Here is a 22,008-nt window from a genome sequence, read left to right on the forward strand (position 1 = left end):
TTATTTTACATCGTTTAAAGTGAAGGAAGTTCACAGCATTACTGTCCGAAAATGTTTTAATAGAAGTTGAAACTTCTAGACTTTTTTAATGAAATTGCAAAGTGCGTTGTTGCTGCAATACACTGCGCCGGCTGCCTATGTATCGATTGAATTTGCCGCTTTGAAATTCGGAAAATGCGTAAATTTTCATTTCGTCTGCTGATTACGATGTTGTAATTTCTTGTTATGCAGAAATGATACTTTTTGTCTGATGAGTAAAAGATGCAGGAGGTCCATTATAGACATCATAATACCGGTGCAATGTATTAGCTTCCATGATATTAACCAGAGGTTGCGGGGATATGGATTCTCGGAATTATAGCTAGGGACACAAAACACCAATCAAGAACTGTCATACTGTATGGGCCGAAGAAAACCAAATGGATTACACAGAGATCAGGCGTATTAATAACGTCTACCACACAAATCAAACCGTGAGAAAACTACAGCCAGCATGATTATTTCATCCGAATCACTGCCTACGTATGAACATAGGTAGCTTCGTCAGTGCATTTCACAGTTACCCAACATGGCTGAGGATAACTAGAGAAACCATAACGTCAGTTTGCTCAATGTACGATTCCAAATGATCCAAAAGACATCGGTAATTTGACGTTTGAGAAAGAGCATAAAATGTCAGTTGACTTCAATCGCCTAAACTATATAAACGTAATTTTATCCATTGCTGTTAGGTAAATTTGATCGTGAATAAATTACCATCTGAAAGGAGATATATGATAGTCATGTGATCAATTCCAAAGCTCGATAGCTGTATATTCATATTACATTTTCAAATAATCCATTTTGCATTGAGCCAGGAAACATATATATATATATACAATAACAATCAGGAACCATTGCTTGCTATAAACAGCTCATATTGATAAGTACATCATGGTGTTAGGTGTTCTGATGTGTGCAAATATTTTATATCTGTAATGAATAGAATCGTGGGAATATTGTACCCGATGCATATTATTAGTAATTACATGAATAACCGACTTATTTTACACGTTGTATTGCACAGGTGAACCAATACATTTGTAGTATGATGTTGATGCTGCCTTTACATGTAATATTATTTAATCTAGAGTTAGACCCGATCCATGACAGAGGATAATTCAAAGGAAAATTCGACGATCAACAACCAACAAACTGAGATTTTTTTTTTGAAGAAAAAAAAAAGGTTCTGAAACGGGATGTGCATATAAAAATTTCTTTCTTGATTTCTTGAGACTTTTTTTTGATGAGGTAGTTGCACGAAATATACGGATAACAAAAGATCCGCATGAAAGCACAGACCTTGGTTGAATCCCAATTGCGTACACCATGAATCCCACCAATGCGTACACGGCTGTGGCCTCTTGCATACAAGAGTTTATCATGAATTACAGTATAACTAATTTTATACAATACCACAATTAATAAATTTGATTTGATGATATAGAGTCGGAATAGTAACCAAAATAAATTGTAAAAATTATGTGTCTACTGTCTATCGAAGGGTTAAAATTACGCTCGATGGCTGAAAAAAACTGATAATTGAATGATGATTATGTAGCAAGAAGTATAAGGAAAACTTTTTGAATGAATTTTACGTCTTTTATACTCAAATACCAATTGGTTGTTATTAATGTTTGCATATAGTTATGCGACAAGAACTCACTCAAAAAAAATGTTACTAAAAACAATAGTCGAAAATAGTCTGGTCATTTCCAGTCGAAGCAATTGACTTCTCATGAACTTGAAACTTGTCCCTCACTTATTTAAAATAGTCATGTGTCTCAAGTCTTGCTAATATTTGGGTTTAATGTAATATAACATCCCTCATCAAGTCAGGACTGCTGGATGTTAGATCATATCCTTCCTTCTATATCATCACTTCCGGACATTCGACATACACAAATATTGAGTTCCCCGAAAAGTTTGAATATAAAGCATATTCATACGGTCATTATAATATCTGATGTACTATCCTATCTAGCATTCAATCGTAAAACCGTTTCCATGATATGAGTTTCAAAATATGATTGCTTATTGCATTTGAACACATGAAGATTTCCTTTGTTGTTTATTTGAATTTTTGCTCAATACGAGATTACAATCACATGTCCGAAGAAACCACTGGAAAACTAACAACAAATTATTTGGTGATAAAGCAGCTGGAATTTAGATTGATACGACTCAAATTTTGAACTCTAAAACGAAATAATTATTAATTTTATTGCTTGTAGTATACGCACAAAAGCTGAAATAAATTAGTCAGTTGTTTGGCGCTTATCATCCTTGGTAATGTGTATGTGATCTGATAATAAAATGTAAAATAAATAGATGACATATGTTAATATTGTTCCAAAAATTGTTCTCTAATGTTAATATAGGTCCGACCTCGACCTGAACCTGACTAATAAATTTGATCCGAATCACAACTATTTGAAATAATACATTTAGTGAAGCATAATTGAAATCATTTTCATTGCTATAGGTGAAAATCCACGTTCATGTTCATAATGTACATTAACTGTGGCTTCAGCTAGAAAAGTTAGCTCATTATCGTTTCCAAATTTGATGACATATTAATGCGTCATTGAATAGCAATAACTCTTCAGTTTGAACAGCCGTTTTTGACAACCTCGAAGTTTATGTTTGTTTTCCGCTAAGTAAATCTGTTGAACATAATAGTTCATTGTTATCGTCGACGCTGCAAAATGCCGAACCATGTGTATGTACATCTGCCATTTGTATGCATTGAACTATTTGTAGTTTTGTAAACTCAAAATAATGTTTTATTTGCATAATGAAGGAAATTGATTGTCATATTTTCCCGCTATATTTCCAGTCTCACTTATCATTTTAACCTTATGTTCCTCTTGAACCTTTTTATTCTGTGTTGTTAGATTCAGTTTATATAGAATTAATATATTCATTGTTTATTTTAATTCTCCCTTTTTAAGTGTGTCACCTCTTTCCTTGTAAATCGTGCAACGCTGTACACTACAAGTACAATACCTTGCAGAGTCAGCGTATGGACATGGGTATATATCTAAGTTTACTCCAAGAAGCGTTGTACTAATTATTTACTCAAGCATGATCATTCCGTCATTTTTTACTGGGGTTGCAATCCAATATATTTAAGCAAAGTACTAATGGTAGCGTATATGAATTATTCAACAATATTAAGTGTACAGAAGTTTGTTTGTTTTTCAAGTTTTTAATATTTGCATTAATATAGATGCAGCTGTTTATAGTATTTTTGTTTGTTATCGGTCATATCCGAGTATCAATTACGTCACGCTGCGAAAAAGGATAGGCTTAAAATTCAACCTGTCATGTCCTTCCCGTTCATGTTGTGCTTACTGGAATAAACAACATTGTTAAACGCTGGTAAATGTAAATCAGTTCGCATCAACTTTTCCACGTCGTATAGTTTTAATATATTTTATCACGGCACAATCATTGGTTAGGGGAATTGAAGAGAATCAATGCTTTTGATCCATATGGCTTTACATTTTGTATATGCACACACATTTTAAGATATCACTAACATATAATATTTAAAAGTTAAAATAAGCGATTCGCACTAAACCAGTAAAACCATATTTATAGCATTGAGTGTTATCCACAAGCTAGTGAATGAACTGATGAAAGATAATAACGATATGTGAAAAACGCCAACGATATTTTTTAAGATTTGAACCAAGTATTTTTTCACAATTTCGTAAAATATTTCTCCTCAATTGTATTTCTTCTCAATACAGTATCAGAAAAATGTCTTATATGTTTTACATGATAACATTTTCTTCTTATAAATATTTTACATTTTGAAGTCATAAGTGAATTATGAATATTTCGTTTTCAATATTGATAATTATTAAACTCTTTTAACAACTGTAAATTTGTAACATCTTCTGATTAATTTCAATAGTACGACACCAATTTAAAAGCTTTACATATGAAAGTTCTCAATTTCATGCCGCAAAATTATCGGTAATTTTGCATTCAAATAATTTGATGAATGGGATTCACTGTTAATTCTAGCAATATGTTAATGGCATAAAATTGTTTCAGGAAGCAATACTTTTTATTTAAGTTTTTGTTTACATTCATCATTTCCTCCTATCTACCATGGTGTTATATGTTTTACAAGAATACCACAAAAATATATATATGTGTGAATATTACTTGCGTCGTTTTTTTTCAAATTGGAATTGTCTCAAAGTTTACTTGTGAGCTTTATAAATCAACATACTCAATCGGTATCTCAGAAATCGTTTACAAATTTGACCCGGAAAAATTGAAATAGAAAAACTCACAGTACGTCACCAAAATATATCTATTTATAATAGCATTTCTAGAGTATATTAGGATTACTGAAAATGGATTGACTTCAATTCTATAAATATAAACAATGCATATGTGACACGCGTAAAATTAAGTGGACAAACTCAAACATTCTCAGTAGCATGAACACCAACGTTTTACGCGCCTCTTTAAGTCTCGGTAATTATCTATATTTTATGTTCGTTGTCAGGTTCAGTTATTGGTTGGTGAACTAAAACCGCGAATGATTTGTCTTGCTGGCTCGAAGTCAATTAGCGCATCTTATAAAGGTTCTTATTGGCAAATATATGTATTGGTTAAGAAGAACACTTCACCGTAATACTTGAAACCAATAGATCGCAAAGTAGTTTCACTTTTGTGCAGCAGTGTTTCCATCAATTTTCTTATTCTCAAGATGAGATTACTTGAAAATCCGATTATACCGGGTTGTATATAACGCGATTTCAAAGTACGCGTTATCACGCTCTGGTGGGTTTCATCAAAAACGATGCATTTAATAGTATTGGATTATATTTCTTCATGCACGCAGACATTTGTTTCGTGACGAGGAATCTTTCCCAGTACTGACAGTCATCGATTGCGTCTCCTGATCAGAAAATAAATGAACGAATAAACAAACATCTCGCCGATAAGTCTCAAAGGCACTTCAAGATTTGATTATTCCCACGCCGCCATAGGCCAAAAAAACCTTCAATAGATTATCAAACAATTATGTGTTTGTACTGGAAATCTGTAAGTATTGCCTCATAATAACTTCCCATGGCATTTGCAATTGAGATGTCAAATAATTTTGTGACATTTTGAGAAAATCTTGTTCAGGATTAAAGGGAAAGTAAAAGCTTTATCCATTAAGTTATTTCCCTCAGAAACCATAAAAAATTGTTTACGACATTCGCAGTTGAGCAAGCCTCTTGTCTATTGAATATTCTGAACCGCTGTAGGCATACGACCCCATTGTCGGCTCGTAAACAACCGGATATGCTCGTTCCATTATCAGAACGCCGCAACTAAGGATTCATCGTTCGCTTTCGCAGAAAATGACACCAAATGCAGTAATTGAATTGCTCGTGTCCACTGAATAGCTTTTCACAACATAGTACTGAATTAGGCTGCAATGAATGATTGCCAAAATATCTACTTGCATAAATGCTTATTGGTAAAAATAAATAGTTTCATGAATGTAGCTTCAACATATCTAATGTTTTACTGAAATTCTTTTAATCCTCACTCGGAAGATTCTTACATGCTGCATGAAGTGATTCGTGTATGCTGCAAACAAAACAAATATGTATACCTGTTGTACTGGGGGTTGAGTCACCTTTACAAACATTGAGTTCGCCGCCACATAGGAGTTGTTTACTACGCTGGGAAGATTTGACACAAATTCCTTTCGATGTTTTCAATTAATGCCAGGAATGGCACCATATTGGTGAAGCGCTCAAGCCCTATTTCCATATTAAAGTTGATTGCCGATTAAACATGTTATATTTCCCCGTCATAGGCTATGTCAAAAAATTCATCAGAACTTTTAAACAGTTAGAGCCACAATGTTGGATTAGGAAATATATTGTTCTCACATGCAGAAATGCCATGTCTACGCCAAACGCAGGGAGGTTGGTTTACTACGCTAGTGAAGTCTCCGTGCAACATGCACGCGTGCAGATTAGTTCGCCGTAAAAGGAGAGAATGGAGCCACCACGACTTCGAAAAGCGCGGGAAAATTTGATGCCGTCACAGCTGTTTACGCAACTCGCAGGCCACAGAAAAGTCATCGAGGTCGTACTATATTTGCACGATTATTCACACAACAGTTTGCACAAAACCTAGAAAATAAGAGATCGCGCTTCGAAAAAGTCGAAAAAAAAACCTTATACGTTTTACATGTAATGCATGTCGATTAGAAAGATCCAATCATATCAATATAAAAAAATGTCCAATTATTAGCTGCTCGTCCCAATTTCAATGAAAATATGAAATTAAAATTGATCACTTCAAAAGTATCGAGGCTGTCGTAGCGAACTGTGTTTTGAGATGTAAATATTGAAAATACTATATGTTTACAATTGTCGTTACAAGACATTATTACTAACTCATTCATGTACAGACTGCTTATTTTCATTATGAGAAAGTACTGAGTAATTAGTTGTCAAATGTTATGCCTTGGGCTATTTTGTCGCAACATTGGTGACCAATTAAAATAACGAACAAACCATACCACGTAGTAAAAACATTTCTGCCGACATGCTAGTACCTGGCACGCTTCATTTATGTCAGTTAGGCTTAGTAGATATTTAACGCTACTTGTTGTTTTTCCCTTTCCAGAGGTGACTCATTTTTGACGATAGTCATAATAAACCTGCTCGCGTGTCCCTGTACTCATGTTAAGGATGTAGTTACTATTAATAAAACACAACGATTACTTACTCTTCCTGACAGATTATAGTAGTATTCTGATGAAATATTAGAAACAAAATACGCAATGTTCAGTTTACCAATCCATGCAATAACTTTTTGTGATATTTCGTGCCGAATAATAATCTTGGCGAAATACAATGATAATTGAAGTTAAACATTAGGTGGTCACTTGATCGGTAGATATGATGTTTCATCAAATAACCTATACATTTGAGTTCATCCATGATCGTTTTCGTTATTGATTCTGTTCAGTTTAAACTATTATTGAAAAAAATGTTTGCGGTGCATGGTGACAACAAATTACCTTACGAAACAAATCCGCTTTTTCTACTTTGACATCGTCAGCAAAGTTTTGATCACGATTTTTTGGGATTAGCGACTTGATTATTTTTTGAAAAAATTTCCTTGAATCACCCGCATATTTTTTATTGGCCCTCAAATTGTATATCCATCTGCACATGTAGAATAAAAGTTCAACTTTATTTGATTTCAATTATTTTCCCATAAGTTGTTTTAAAACTTTGTCGTGATCAGCGAGACTCCCAGGGGTGTATTTTAATTTTAATCATAACATAGTGCCATTATAAAAATTGTCCGTTTATATTTGGCTACCTGCCATATATCGACACGGTCCCAAGAGATTCTACACGCTATATTTAGAATAACTGACCCTCGGCCTTTGCGTACAAACAAAACCCCAGTTTACAATACATTTATTGTTACGCTCACTGTAACAATATATGATGAATTTTAGTTTTAGAGGCTTTTCTAGTTTATAAGACTTTTATTGTTTCATACTACGTTTTCCACGAAAATTACATAAGCGTAAAAATGCACGGTCGCCAGTATGAACATTTTTCGCTACAGGAAATTGACAATGCAAATTTTTCACTGATTTCATTGCTACCAAAGTCATTTATTAAATATTCCATCCAATAAAATGAGAGTTTGACATATGCAACTGGTGCCAATTCGATTTGAGTGAAATTTATAACATACTTAGTTTCATTGCAATATATAGCTTCATACTAAGCGTTCATGATGATTGCTTTCCGGGACGTGCGCGGATTGGAATTTAAACTATTAATGAGATATAAATCGGAAATACTGATTCAGTTTAATCCACTTTTGTACATATTTGCAAATTAAAGTTACAGCTATTTAAATAAAAATGTATTCATCACTACTTGCGGGCTTAATATTTGCCACATATATTTGTTTTGTCTTTGCTTTCATACTGCATATGTCGTTTGCATGTTAAGTCTGGCACGAAGGTGCTACTTCAATATAGAGTAGCGAAACGCTATGGGATACGTTTGTCTATTGTCGGTACTTTTGTTCGTTTTGAATGAAATGTCTGTATGCTGTCAAAACAGTAAAACAGCGAGGGCGTTCTTGCACTATTGTTCACCTTTAAACTACAAATGGTCGTGTAAAACATTGCCATCTTGAAAGAATCCTGTGGCGTTCGCTACAGGATGTTATTTCATGTTATTTCAAATTAAGTTTAGGATGTGACTTTTGTGGGTGCATTCATTTGAAAATCGAAGTCTATTTACTCAACATTCTGATTTTTGTAAAGCGCTCATTTGAGTCGATTGTTGAATATCGGGTTAAGGTGGTAACACGATCGAAAACGCAAAATGTTATTGAAACAAATCTTACAAATGCATCAATTCTCGTATTCTCAAATGTAATATCTGCCATCGAAATAATTTATGTATCTGAACTCAATCAAGGAAGTTAAGCTTCCTAACGTGAATCTACCTCAGACTTCTTCCGACGTTGATAACTTCCCATCCACACCTAACGGTGTGTCCGTTCGTTAATCAATTTAATATAGTTGCGACATGTTTGAAACGAACTGAAATATGTCTAATCGTGTTACAGTGAGTTTAAAAATTATTGAATTGAGAAAAAGCCCTTTGTCATTTTTTTCTCATGAGCAGATGAACAGAAATCATAAAGTGTTAGCCTTGCATGGTAAACTAGATTTTTTGAAATGTATTCTCCTAGACCCTGCCGTTGGTAGTACTTCAAAGTGTTGTTCCCACGAGTATATCGTTATAAATATACAGTACATAGTCTCACAAGGCTATACGCCTCCATATCCTTTCAACGATATCCTTCTACTACAGGATTAATTAGTATCAGAAGTTTTAAGAAGGAAAAACTTGGAACTCTTAATATTTTAATCTACATGTAAATCATAGATGTCACAGTATGATATTGCAAATCGTACATGGAATATATATGTTTTAATTTTAGAACGGATGTATTATACAACGTAATCAATCGCAACTTTAGCTAATACATGTGAATATCGTCACAACATAGTTTTTATATTTTAATTATGCTGCGATATATATTTAAAAACTTTTCTAAAATTCCGTGACTTTCGAGTGTTTGAGCTTAATATATCTGTAAATGGAGTTTTAAAAGTTTTAAACTTCTGTTTCTGAACTTCAAGAAAACTTTAGTCGAGTATTTGCAATAATTTTTTTGCTCACAAGCCAACGAGCATGGCCAATTTAATGCTACAGTAGAAAACACATTTGTTAATAGAGCTTCATAATTGGGAACGCATTATTTTATTCGAATTTATGTTGGCGGAAACGCTTGAATGGGGATCGGTAAGTGAAAGCTGAATCATATAGCCCACAAAACAAAGTCTATCATAGCGTCTAATATACAATTATAAAAAAATTACGCTGCTAATTGAACTGTGTAATAATGCTCAAGAAAGTATGTATTTCGCTAATAACCCTATTTCGCAGCAAAAAATTCAATGCTAACAAATGTGCCGATGAAGTGCAATTTACACGGCACATGGAGTTAATTATGTTGCGGTAACATCAGAAAAATTGTATTTTAACGTGCTAACTCAACACATGTTAGCACGGTGAGTGAACTCACGGTAGATCGATTCATGACAATTGTTTGAAATATTCCACACGCGCGCCTTCTGTTACTATTTCGTGGACCAGTTCACGAATAGTTACTATCACGCTTACAATAGCAACGATAATCTTGACGCTGCGTGATATATGTAATGTATGGAAAAAAGAAAAAAAGCCAGTGTTGTGGCATATATTAGGGGAACGTCACTTGCAATCATATCAATTTGCGTATTACTTAGCCCAGCCTGATTGTTTGGAAATAGAAGTAAAAGTTGTATGTCAAAACTCACAGAAAAGTATCTCGAGTTATATGGTGAATACCTTTAATAATACGAGCACGTATATAAAGCTTTGATTTAATTAGTTTGTTTCTGAATTCGATGAAATTACTCTCGGTTATTGAGGATTTGGCCGTACCAAATAATTTGGTAATAACATTGCGCCATAATATTATACAAGATCGTATTCTTAATCATTACATTTTTGATTTTCGAATCGTAGTAAGAAAAGTCGTCCCGAAAGGAGAGAATTGTACTATGAGAAAAAAGATTGTCTCCGCCCTTTTCGTGAAGTCATAAAGAGAGAGAGAGAGGGAGCAATAAAAATGAGAGCAAACGTTGAAACAAGCAAACAGATATTGGTCGGCACTCGTAGTGACTGTGTCGCGGCGAAAGCCTCTGGGCGCATTTCGTTGAGGTACGTAAAAAGAATAAGACGCTGAAAAAAGAGACTACTCATTTAGGCAAGTTTGGACTTGAGTCTGTTATCGGGCTTAATTTTAGCTCAGCAGAAAATTGTCGTAAACAAAGAGACACAGATCAGTATTCCGTTGGTAGCGATAGTGGACGTCTGTGACACCGATGTCATTTTGGGTGGGGTTCATGTAATCTTTGATTTCAAAATTTTCAGGTACGTAATTCCGTTAGTGTTACATTCAGGTTGTACCAAGACGTATATAAATTTAATATAGAATTTAATAAGTAGATTGCCAGGTTAGTAATTTCAGCGGTCTCTTCCTAATGCGCATAAACTTGGTTATATATATTATAATATCTGGACGAAATCCTAACGTTATTTGTATACATGTCATTTGCAGTTATTATACGTATACTATTATTACTGCCAACTAATATCAATATGACTTCCCAGTCGCCTATTTTACCTCTTGCTCTGCTGCGACAAAAACCTCAGGCGAAGCTCGCCAGCCCGGTATCTAGAAACCTTTTTGGCGCGAGCGAAGCATCCGTCGTGTCGCAAATGTTGAATGAGGTTTTGGTAAGCGAGCGAAGAAGAGGATATTCTAATCTGAATTTTGATATTCACAACGAAAAGCCAGCCAAACACGAACAACAAGAAAACATTTCTGATGCTGACAAAACTCCAGAGCCAAGACGACGGTACTATTGGAAGCAAATGAAATCCGGAGAGGCACCCGAATTTTATTCCCGCCGATACAAGGGCAAAAAATTATTGATGCCTGTTGATTTGTCGAATTGTAGTCCAGATTCATCAACTTCAAGATCTCGCTCGGTTAGACGTAGTCTCAATGGCTATCTTCGCTCACCATCAAGTGAAATCCGCCAAAAAAATATCATAAGGCCCTCATCTACGTCCCGACTTGAACCGAGCCCGCTCCGGACTCTTTCGTCAAAAGATCCGGTCGACTCACCACTTTCATTCGACTCGGAGAAAATCAGACTTCCACTCCCAATTTTACGACCCTTGCCTCTGCATGCTTCGACCGAAAATGCTTTCACTGTCAAAGTATTTTCACCAGCAAAATCCACGCCTGCCAATGTGCGTTTCACTGCAAGGTCGCCTCTTAGCCAACGTGGGAACCAAGAAAGAGGAGTCAGAGCTCTCGATTTTTCCTCAAGTCTTCAACAAGGCTCATCGGTTTTTGCGCCCAGGTTTACGTCAGATGTCACCAATAGTAATAATTCCAGTATCTCAACTTCCACACCTGAAATTATGTCAACACCGTCTTCCGAAATGCGTGTTCCTGCTGCACCAACACCACTCAAGCAGCTCAAACTTACAGGTGATTATATAAAACTGTATTATCATATCGCTTTTGAAATTATTAATAATGTTCAAAATTTCAAATTTTACCTTCGTGAAAAATTGATGTGGGAAAGTAGGAAGTTCTTTCAACAGACGGCTTATAAATATTTAATTTTATTTATATGAAAGCGGTGAGCTAGTTCCATTTTGTCATTTGAGTTTTAAATATATCGTATGAATGACAGTCAGTTACGTAGATGACAATTACCATTAACAATTTATGTGGGAAGGGAACAGAAGAACTGTCATTATCGCTAGTTAATACGTGTCCACTCAAACCCTTGACTGGCGACGGGATGGTCGCAACAGCACTATTGAAACACTCCAATAGGGAGTTGAAATTGCCGATTGGAGTCGTTATGTTTCAGGTTAAGAGTGCCTTCAGTCCAAAAACAATGAAATGGGCCTATGTCCGCAAACCTCTTTTGACAAGTACAGAACACTTTGTATTAAGCGCTGTTATATATTGAACTGAAAATTGAAAGCTTCGGCAGTTGAAGTGACATGTTGTCCATCATAGATATGAAGTGCTTTATAATCTGGATACTTGTGAAAAATCGAAAATATGGGTACTAACTTATTGATTTGTTCTAACCAATCTTTCTTTTGTATTCAGAAATGGTAACCATGCGTAAGCCAAGATCTCCGGCCTTGAAAGCAAGAAAACGCCTTAATTTATCTGAAGACGAAACTTCATCTGCAAAGACGCCGAGATTGACTCATCCTAGCAAATAAGGACTTTAATTCTTATTGTGGTAAGTTGAATTTAAAGATATTTTGGTCAAGTAATTCAAGTTTCCTAGTATAAACTGTTTCTCTATCACCAAACATCAATTAGGAAACGGGCGAAGAGTTTGTCTGTTTACAGCGCCGGCGTCAGGATACCATTTCCGTGTGCGTGTTTCGAATTCGTGATCTTTTAGGATATTGATCGGGGTATTTTTCACAGAAATACGTCTTCGGGGGACAAGCGTGTACCGTCATGAGTTTAAATAATTTGTGACTTAGCAATATACACAATGTCAATTTTCTGCTTAGAATAGCCAATAATATACAAATGAAGTGAAACTTTGCTGTGGGATATCACCCGTGGCAAATACGCATCGTTTAATTGCAGGATTTCGGTTGTTAAAAACCAGGCACGGGTTTTATGGTGAATGCTATTGACGCACTTATCGCAGCCTTAATAAGCAGCCTTGCGCAAACATAAGCTTTAATTGCAGCAGACAGGTGTGAAAATTTCCGACGAAAATTTTATCTTATTTTTTGGCGAACTTTTTAAGGTATAAATTTAGCAGTTTGACCAAAATTCAGCCCAGGTGTTTTCTTCTGATTATTCTCTGCAAAATCCGTACCGCCAATAATGTACCCATTTAAAATTACCCAAAGGTACTTTCGCATAGTAACAAAGAGCGTTAATGTATAGACTACTTTTTCTCTCCATTTTGTTGGATTATGGTACGTGCGCAGTATTGGAGTGCCGTTTTTACACATTTCGCGTCACCAAAGCGAAAACATATCGATTTATTCATTAGGACTGTTCAATTGCACATATGGCAATCGTTGGCCATATGTCACTGAAATTTAATTACGGGATTCGACAACTACGGAGACTCGATTTCATTCGTTACTAAAACATAATCCGTTAAGTATTTCTGCCCACTTGCTGTTTTAAAACATTTTTCGATTCTCTCATATACGAATGGTTCAATTGGGTGGACTAAATTGGGATTAATCTGACCCATACATTACAATGCTAAATCAATTACAGAGGCTATATCGTGATAGCCATTTAGGTCCGCGCGTAGAAATAGGCTTTAAATGGCAGATGGTATGCGCCAACCGCCATCATCGAAAAAATGTTGACATCAATCCTATCTTTCTCCAAAGGAATTTGTAGGAAATAAATTTAAAATTCATCAGCTAGTTGAATTCGTTGTTATATGACAATTCGAATACATCACAAATATTAAGGACAAAATCAAAATTGAAACAGATTCTCAACTGTGATAAAGACAAGCTTTGTATTTTAAAAGGACTTGTAGGCGCCACCCGTAATTTGTATTTGTAGTCAGTTGAATTCCACGTGCGTACTATAATGTTTTGATTGTGGTATTGTTTCGTAAAACACGTTGTGAAATTTAATATAGCACAATAAAAATGGTCTACGCTGCCTCTAATATACCCAGTATATCGCGATAACTTGAATTTTATACCGTAAATGATAAAATTTTCAAATTATTATGATATTCTATTTAAAACGAAGCAAAAATATGTAAAATTCTGATTTTGATATATCAACCGAATTTTCTCATGATTTCCTGGTATTTAAAGTCTTTGTTACCCCGTCATCTGATATGTTGGGAAACGTGGGGAAAACAGATGTATTTCGGGTTTTGGCACCGAGGCGTCTTTTGTTCTTCACCGTTGCCGGCACCTTACATCCGGAAAATCATTCATTGCGCTGTGAATATCGAGAAACGTACGTTAGTCTCAAACCGACGTTGGGATTTAAAATCGTAAGACAAATAGAACGGTACTCGACCTGGACGTACGTTAGAGCTTTATTGTGCTTACGCATTGTGATTCTTCGGGACGGTTGATAACCGTTCGTTGAAAAATTAGACAAACACGAAGCAGGTGACGGGGATCGTTGAATAGAATGGCCGTAAAACGACCAATAGACCCACAATGAATGAGTTTGCTTTGCTCATCGACCACAACGAGTTTTGCTACTGCCAACCTAACCCGTGACTCATTTAAATGACAGTTGATGACGTGTATCACGTGACTCAACTCGTTTCAAATCGCTATATCAGCACCTACACAACTAAAATTATAACACTGCTAAATGCGGCAATTCTATTTCACATCAAGGCTATTCACTTGTCAACAAGAGTCAATAGTTAATGACCCGTATTTATTTGAGTTTCGGATTTCTCTACTTGTTTATTACCAACTTCGAGGTCAGTGAAATGATGGATGACTTTTCCTTCGTTGGATATTGAAACGATTAGGGAATTTAATTGCACAAAACTTGAAAGTTAATTGGTTACGATTTATTGACATATTCAACCATTCGATCAACGGCTTCTGGTCCTTCAAGAGAAAACAAACAACTCGTAGTATTCCGATACGAATGACCTCATTCCTTCTCGTTTATGGCTTCCACAATGTTTTTTTTTTCAAGTTCCATAAATTTGCAGCTGTTTACATCATTTTGTGTCCGAGTTTATTGCGCTCCATCGGGAATCGACTTAGCCACGCCGTAGGCACGCCACGGCTGCCACGCTAAAGGCATCGCTCGAATCAACGCGGGAATTCAAGCCGAAATGTGATATCTTTAATGATCAACACATGGTCCGTGAAATCGAGCTTTCGATTTTCGTCTTCCAACAAACAAAGTACTTCGTTTCACTTGTAACCGTCGTGAGCCACAGCTGTTCTAAAAACCGTTTTATCGGTCTCACTTTGTCGAACTTGTTAATTTTATATCTTCCCAAGTTGTGTTCACTTAAGTCATCATATATTTTGATTGACTAATTTGTATTTGATCCACGTTTATATCGAGGGAAAGGGGAACCCGGAATATCCATAAGAGTTTATTTTATGTACACACTTAAGTTTATTCTGCCCACACTATTATAGCTATATTTTCGAGATTGATTGCCCACAGCTAGAGGTTGATTGCCCACAGCTGCGCAGAATATTTTCCTTGTGGGTGCCAATTCAGTTGAATAATCTGTGTTGGATAACACACGATACCTTATATGATTACCATATCTTATCAGATATTTTATTTCTTTTAGATACCTATTCGCTGTGAGTAAAATGCCAATTCTTGGAAACCGGAGACTGACTTCGATTCACCAAAGATCACGTTCAAAGACCAGCACTGTGTTGTGTACTTTTTCGACGTTCAACAGACACGGTCCGATCAGCGACCTGTTTCACCGTGCAAAATTGGCGGAAATCGCCATTTTGTTTTCAAGCTGCTGCGATATTGAAATACATATTCTTATTTCAAATAGAGACGTTTAAATGTGAATGAACATATCATAAACTTATGAAGTAATTTCAAGCCAGATTCCATGCTGCCGAAGAAATAAAGAGAGCAACTGCCAATAAGCTGATTACACGCTGCCCGTCGTATTTTTTGTGTTATTGATCCTGCCAGCTAATGTGTTTTTTTTCAAAATTTGAATTTTCCCGCCAACTGTCTCAACCAATCATAACTGTTTTTTTTGAAATTTAAATCTTTCTCATTAATATGTATGCTAATCATATCGACCATTATAAATTTTTAATGGATTTTTTGTCTTTCGTTTCTCAAAGGATCAAAAGCTTCACTCTGTAATTTTACAGTAGAACTATTTACTTACAAGATAAATAAAATTCAGAATAAGTTTGTAAAGTAAGATATATATGTTCTTCTATTTCCTAAGAAATACTCTTTCATAAATTAATAATTAAAATTCAAAAATGAAGGTTACCACTGATGACTGATAATATTACTTTTTAAATCTTTCAAATATTTGTCTGAAAAAAAATTATTACAGCATTACTATTTTTACAAATGCTACTTTCTATGATATATTTTCTTTTTATGCTGTGCGTATTAAATATCGTGCTCATTGAATATTGTAACCTCTATGTCTTTCTGAATTCCGAGAAAAGTTGTTATTTCGACAGGAAAATCCAATATGTTAGCAATCGTATAGTAATAGTTTGTACACAAGGACTGAGGCGAGGTTCAAAACAACAACGGTGAGTAGGGGCCTGTACTTGAACAACGACACTATTGCCGTTCTTGTTTAGAACTTGTGGATGTGATCGCCGTGATTTTAATAATACGATACAGTCTTTGCCGCTGTAATAGCGTACCGCTTGGCGACAAGTCTGGGCATGTTCTATCTCGCCCGTCTCTCGAGCTAAATTTAAACTCAATTGGCGGGAAAATTAAGTGACGTCAGAGTCTCTCGTAGCGCATGTTGTGTTTTCGTTTCACTTGAATGCTTGGGTAAAATTACACCATCGTATCTCAAGAGCGCGATTCAAAAAGCTGCTGTATATTTTACTCGGTATCGCTTGCACGATAAGTGTGAGTTGCAAATTATCGCAACTATGGTAAACTCATGCCGTGTTTCCCCGAAAATAAGGCAGGTTACTGTTTCAGTTTTCTTTCGAAAAATAACACTAGGGTTTATTTTGAGGGGTGTCTTTTATTTGTATTATCAAAAACAAAATTACAAAGTTGAGAATTACGAATTTTCAAATATACAAAATATGATCCGTGGCGTGGTTCTCACGTTACCTCAGGTAATTGAACCTTTTCATCTCTCAAACGTTTTAGATTAATCGTTTAAACGTGTAGAAGAGATTTCTTGCTATGGACTAGGTCAAATATAAAATTTGCGCTATCAACTAGGTCTTATTTTAGGGGGGAGGGCTTATAGTAAAATCATCTTGAAAATTCAGACATCGTTTTATTTTTAGGCTAGGTCTTATTTCCCCGGGGAACACGGTTATTCACAAGAAAAAAAAATTCAAAATTGGACTGATATTACACACCATGATCAGTAGCATCCGTGCAATATGACATTGGGTGCTGGATTCAACAGTACCTGGCAAGGTGCGATGTTATTCATTTACTTATGACGTGTTACTTTGCACTCAATTCTACAGATTGTGCACTCTGTTTTTTATGCATAATTCAGTTGCATATTCAGTGGTTATGACTTTGCATTGGATTCAAATGTATACAATAGCGCAATACATTAAAATTCCGTTATGTCTATGCTCATCGTAAAAATATTTAGGTAAAATAAAACAATATTTAGAATCAATTAATATCATGATTATCTTAAGAAAAATGGCGAAATTTGTGTGAATAAATAGAAATTGATTTGTTCTGGGTTGCATTGGCCTCGAAATCATTAGTTACGCTTTTTGTACAATACCAATTTGTTCTAAATTGAAGTACCTATCATGTATGGTAAATTGAAAAGTAAATTCACGGATGCGTCAATCATTTCTAGAAATTTTGATCAATATCAAGCAAATACTCCCCCGACCACCGTATTGAAGTATGTTCTGAAGTGTCCCAGGGTTTGGTCAGGCCATTAATCTTAATCTTTTAGTTTATGTACAGAAAGACATTCAGAGTTATACATTGGGATATATATATGTATAAAAAAAAAAATTGAGTTCATACTGTTTTCTGCAGCTTTAGGAAATTATTTCAAAATGAGTGCTGTATCATGTACGAAAATGTAAGTTTTAAAAGGTAACTTATCTGGGCTACATTGCCTGCACTTACTGAAAGTTGTCCGAGATGCCCGAAAAATTGATTCCACTTTGTTTCCCTTGTGTGCCTATGTGTCTTCGCAACAAACAGATATTGTCACTTTCCTAAAAAGCACTCAGTACATGAAGACATACTGTTGAAATCTTGTCAAACCTGTTTTTTTGATATACTATTCAGGACAGGTTTAGACATGTCCCGAGAGTTGTTGAGCCACAGACGTCAAAAGCGACACTTTTAAAAGTGGAGTCTTCACTCGAGGACCCGTGTGGGCGGGATTCATAATCATTTTCTTTCCAAGTCAATGTCGCAACACACACTCCAATATCGTTAGTAAGTGTTATTATGTCTAAACAATCACTGGTCCCAAAATAGAAATTGCGTATGTTATTTGTTCTTCAGTGAGTCATGGTGTGCTTGATACCGATTCGATTGGCGTCGAACTTTGAAGGCTGCTTCACGGAATGCCTGCGAATATGAATTCTGTTGGAGAGAAAAAAAACAAGTTTTTAACGGGTGCATAAAAATCACGAGTAGGAATTGATCCAACCCTCCCTATCCCAAAGATTATTGCAAGTTTACGCTATTTTTGCACCTTTGAAACTCTGAACCGTTCGTCTGTAGGTGAGATGTCATTTAAGTTTGGAGTGACTGGAGAAATCTTTGTGGTCCAAATTGTGTGAGGAATTGTCCACTTGGATTAACAAAAACCTTTTCCAATGCCAAGTATTTTGGAAAAGCCACTCGGTGGTAGTATTCTCACACAATGTTGTGTATACGCTATACGGTATGTCATTTCAATCAATCCAGCAAAGCTAATATCATGAAATAGAATGCCAATTAGTACTTTTTTTTTCAGTTTTAATACTATATTATATGAGATTATGATATATTTAAATAACGATAAATATATTTTTATCAGGGCATATCATCATCAAATTGTAGTTACATGGATAACGCGTGCCGTTAAGTGGAAAGTTTGATGCCAATAACGCCTCTTCAAATCTCAATTTGATTTAGCGCTTTGTTTAAACATTCAACATAACATATTATGAACTACATTGCAAATGTCATTTGTTATCCATAATTTGCTTCTAGTTGACAGATTGAAGTGTTGACATAAATTGGATATGCTTGTTGGTATGATAAACCCATCTATTTTCGTCCAGCAGTCTATCGAGTATGACAACGTTACTTTTTACTCCCTAACTTATCGCAAATTCACGGTATCGAATACAGTAGCTATGTACAAAACTACCCAATCAACCTGGGAGATACATTTAATCCAGCTAGTGGAACTATATACTATTGTGACAAACATCCTAGTAATTCTCGTTTCCTGGAAATAGTTTTTGACCTACCTAGGTTTACTTCAGCCATTTGTATAGTTTGTAAAATTATCTTTAGGCATCAAGGTTCAAAAAGAATGATGTAATGAGTTTACCCGCACAAGGATAGAATAGTTTAATCCATTTAGGCATTTGCATATTACTGGTCTGTACAGCATACCCAGCAATTGAGTATAAGTCATTAATGCTTACTACAGTTACTTTATTTAACACTGAAAATGCTCAACTCCAAACAAAATTGGATGATAAAATGTCATTTTTATTTAACGGTAACTTATAATACACGAAGTTAGTTCATAACCCACCTAACTTGAACCATCTTTGTGGCAAAAGACAATTGTCTTCAAATTTGTGTTTCTTGACCTAATTTCAAGTTGTGATTCGTGGTATCTTTTGTTCTCACAAATAAAGAAACACCTGATTGTGGAACATGCTTTTAGTTGTACAAGATGACCTTATATTTCAATAGTTTGCTCTTCAGATTACCTGTTTACTAAAGAGGGAAGTAGGACACATTTGCACAAAAGATTCGTGGAGGGCGAGAGGCAACGTGAACAGGTGATAAGTATCACGTTACGAACGACGGTCGATAAATTAGGAGAAATGCCCAAAAATGAATCCACGGTCAACTATACTCAATTACTATATTCAATTTTCTAACACCGGATATACGCTGTTAAAAATAGTGCAATTCATCTGCATCTACGTGTAAATAGATCGACCGTCCACTCCATCCAAATGTGGTGATTGTAAGGTGTGGTGTTCATAATATTTATCCACTTATAATATTTATTCTAATCTATTTGTAATTTAACTACTCAAAACCTGTTTATATGTAAGCATTAGGTTCATGAACGGGAGCTATTCTGACATATACATCAATCTTTCTCTTCACCATTGTGTTAATTCGCCGCAATATGCACTTTTGACTTGCTATTGCTTCTACTTTATAAATTCAATCAGGAAATCAGCCTAGGTCATGATTTATTGTTTTCCAGATATTTACCTTCTTATGGCCGAAGTACATTTTTGCATCGGAACGGGTCAAAATGCCAAGCCCTAAAATATTTTGTTGTGGCTTATTTCAGAAAAATACAAATCAGTTACGTTTTATGGCCCTAATTAGAAATTGGATGGAGTGATATACTAACTGTCATTTAAATACATGTTAAAATTACTCAGCCAATCAGTATTTTTATTATTCTTTATCGTGAGCCCGTAGCCCCCAGTTGGACCATTTATCTGTGAACCCGAAATAAGCAAGTATCACCAATTAGGTTATTGGGCAATATACGTAATATCTTTCTTTCCAATAGACTATTTTGTACGATATCTTACTTATGTTGATCCCTTCCGTTCGTTTTTATAATGATTTTCCCAATAACTGTGAAGTGTTTTAAAATGTGTGCAGCAGTTTGATAAAAAATTCTAGTTGTTATGTCGCTGCACAGTATGTAAAACGCCAAAGTTAAGGGCATAGGTTTTCCAAAAACAGCCGAAATTTGATAGGTCGACTTATGAAACCGGCCCCTCGAAGTTTATGGCAACTTTAAAGCAATTTCCAGGTATCTCGCTGGCTTAAACTATTAATTCAGTGTAAGTGTGTAACGTCTTGAATAATTGCTATAATAACTCTCAATGTTGACTCGCCCCGACAAAGATGTTTGGCTTTCTTGGCAATAAATTGACTAACATAATATTCTTTCTCATTGTTTGTTTTTGTTTTGAGACGATACCACTCGATATTCGGCTCTAGCACGCTTCACTTGACCCCGTGAATAGTATTTTTGTCGTCTGCTTGACATGACTGACTCTCATGACGAGCGATACCGATTCGAAAATAAGGAGCTTTGATTGCTTTTCTAGTTGAACAGTTCCAAGCAGTCAAAATCTACTTGCTCGCACATCAAATGGCCAACAATGAGGCGTGCACAAGCGGTTAATTCTGATGGCGCTTTAGTAAATGTTGTATAATAAATGAAAACTTAAGCTACATTGTTATATACAAATGGGAAGGCAATTCGAATCATGAAAACTAAAGTTTCAAATTATACCAATCTTGGGCGCTTAAAATGTCATGTAATTGCATATGTGAAAACTAATGTTGCAAAAAACTATGTGTCCATTTTGTAAATAAGTTATTTGCTTCTGTTCATCATAACCGCTTCCACAAAGACTTTGATGATATTATATAGTGAAAAGAACATGTTTTTATATGCCCTAAACATGGAATATTTAATACGATACTGTGGGCGAAAGTATCACTTTCAACGCCGGGCTATTGGCGTAATAACTCTATTATTGCACAATAAAAAGAAATGTCAATAGTAGGGGACTATTAGCACAACTTTTCTAGGTATGCGTAATATCGTGTTATTTATAAATGCACCACACTTGGCCGTTTATAATTGAACAAATAGTTTAGAATTGTGACCTTCAAAATAGAAACGCTATTTTGCCAAGGACGTGAATTTGCGAAAGAGAACGACATTGCCGTAAATAATTTCGAGACTAGGCGGCACCATCATTGATTTGGGGATCAAGATATTATCCGCTTAGTCCACTTTCCCCTTTCTAAACAAGCAAGTGCCAAAAT

The 22,008-nt window shown here is 35.4% G+C and overlaps 1 protein-coding gene across 1 annotated transcript; it reads left to right on the forward strand.

Moving 5' to 3' along the window:
• The first annotated feature begins 10,791 nt into the window (after positions 1-10,791).
• Positions 10,792-16,406, forward strand: LOC120330958 (uncharacterized). The gene is made up of 3 exons (XM_039397952.2): positions 10,792-11,736; positions 12,376-12,514; positions 15,569-16,406. The coding sequence occupies exons 1-2, from the start codon at positions 10,833-10,835 to the stop codon at positions 12,492-12,494; spliced, it is 1,023 nt and encodes a 340-aa protein (XP_039253886.2). The 5' UTR covers positions 10,792-10,832; the 3' UTR covers positions 12,495-12,514; positions 15,569-16,406.
• The last annotated feature ends 5,602 nt before the right edge of the window (positions 16,407-22,008 follow it).

The sequence above is a fragment of the Styela clava genome, chromosome 6 (assembly GCF_964204865.1).
Source record: "Styela clava chromosome 6, kaStyClav1.hap1.2, whole genome shotgun sequence".
NCBI lineage: Eukaryota > Metazoa > Chordata > Ascidiacea > Stolidobranchia > Styelidae > Styela > Styela clava.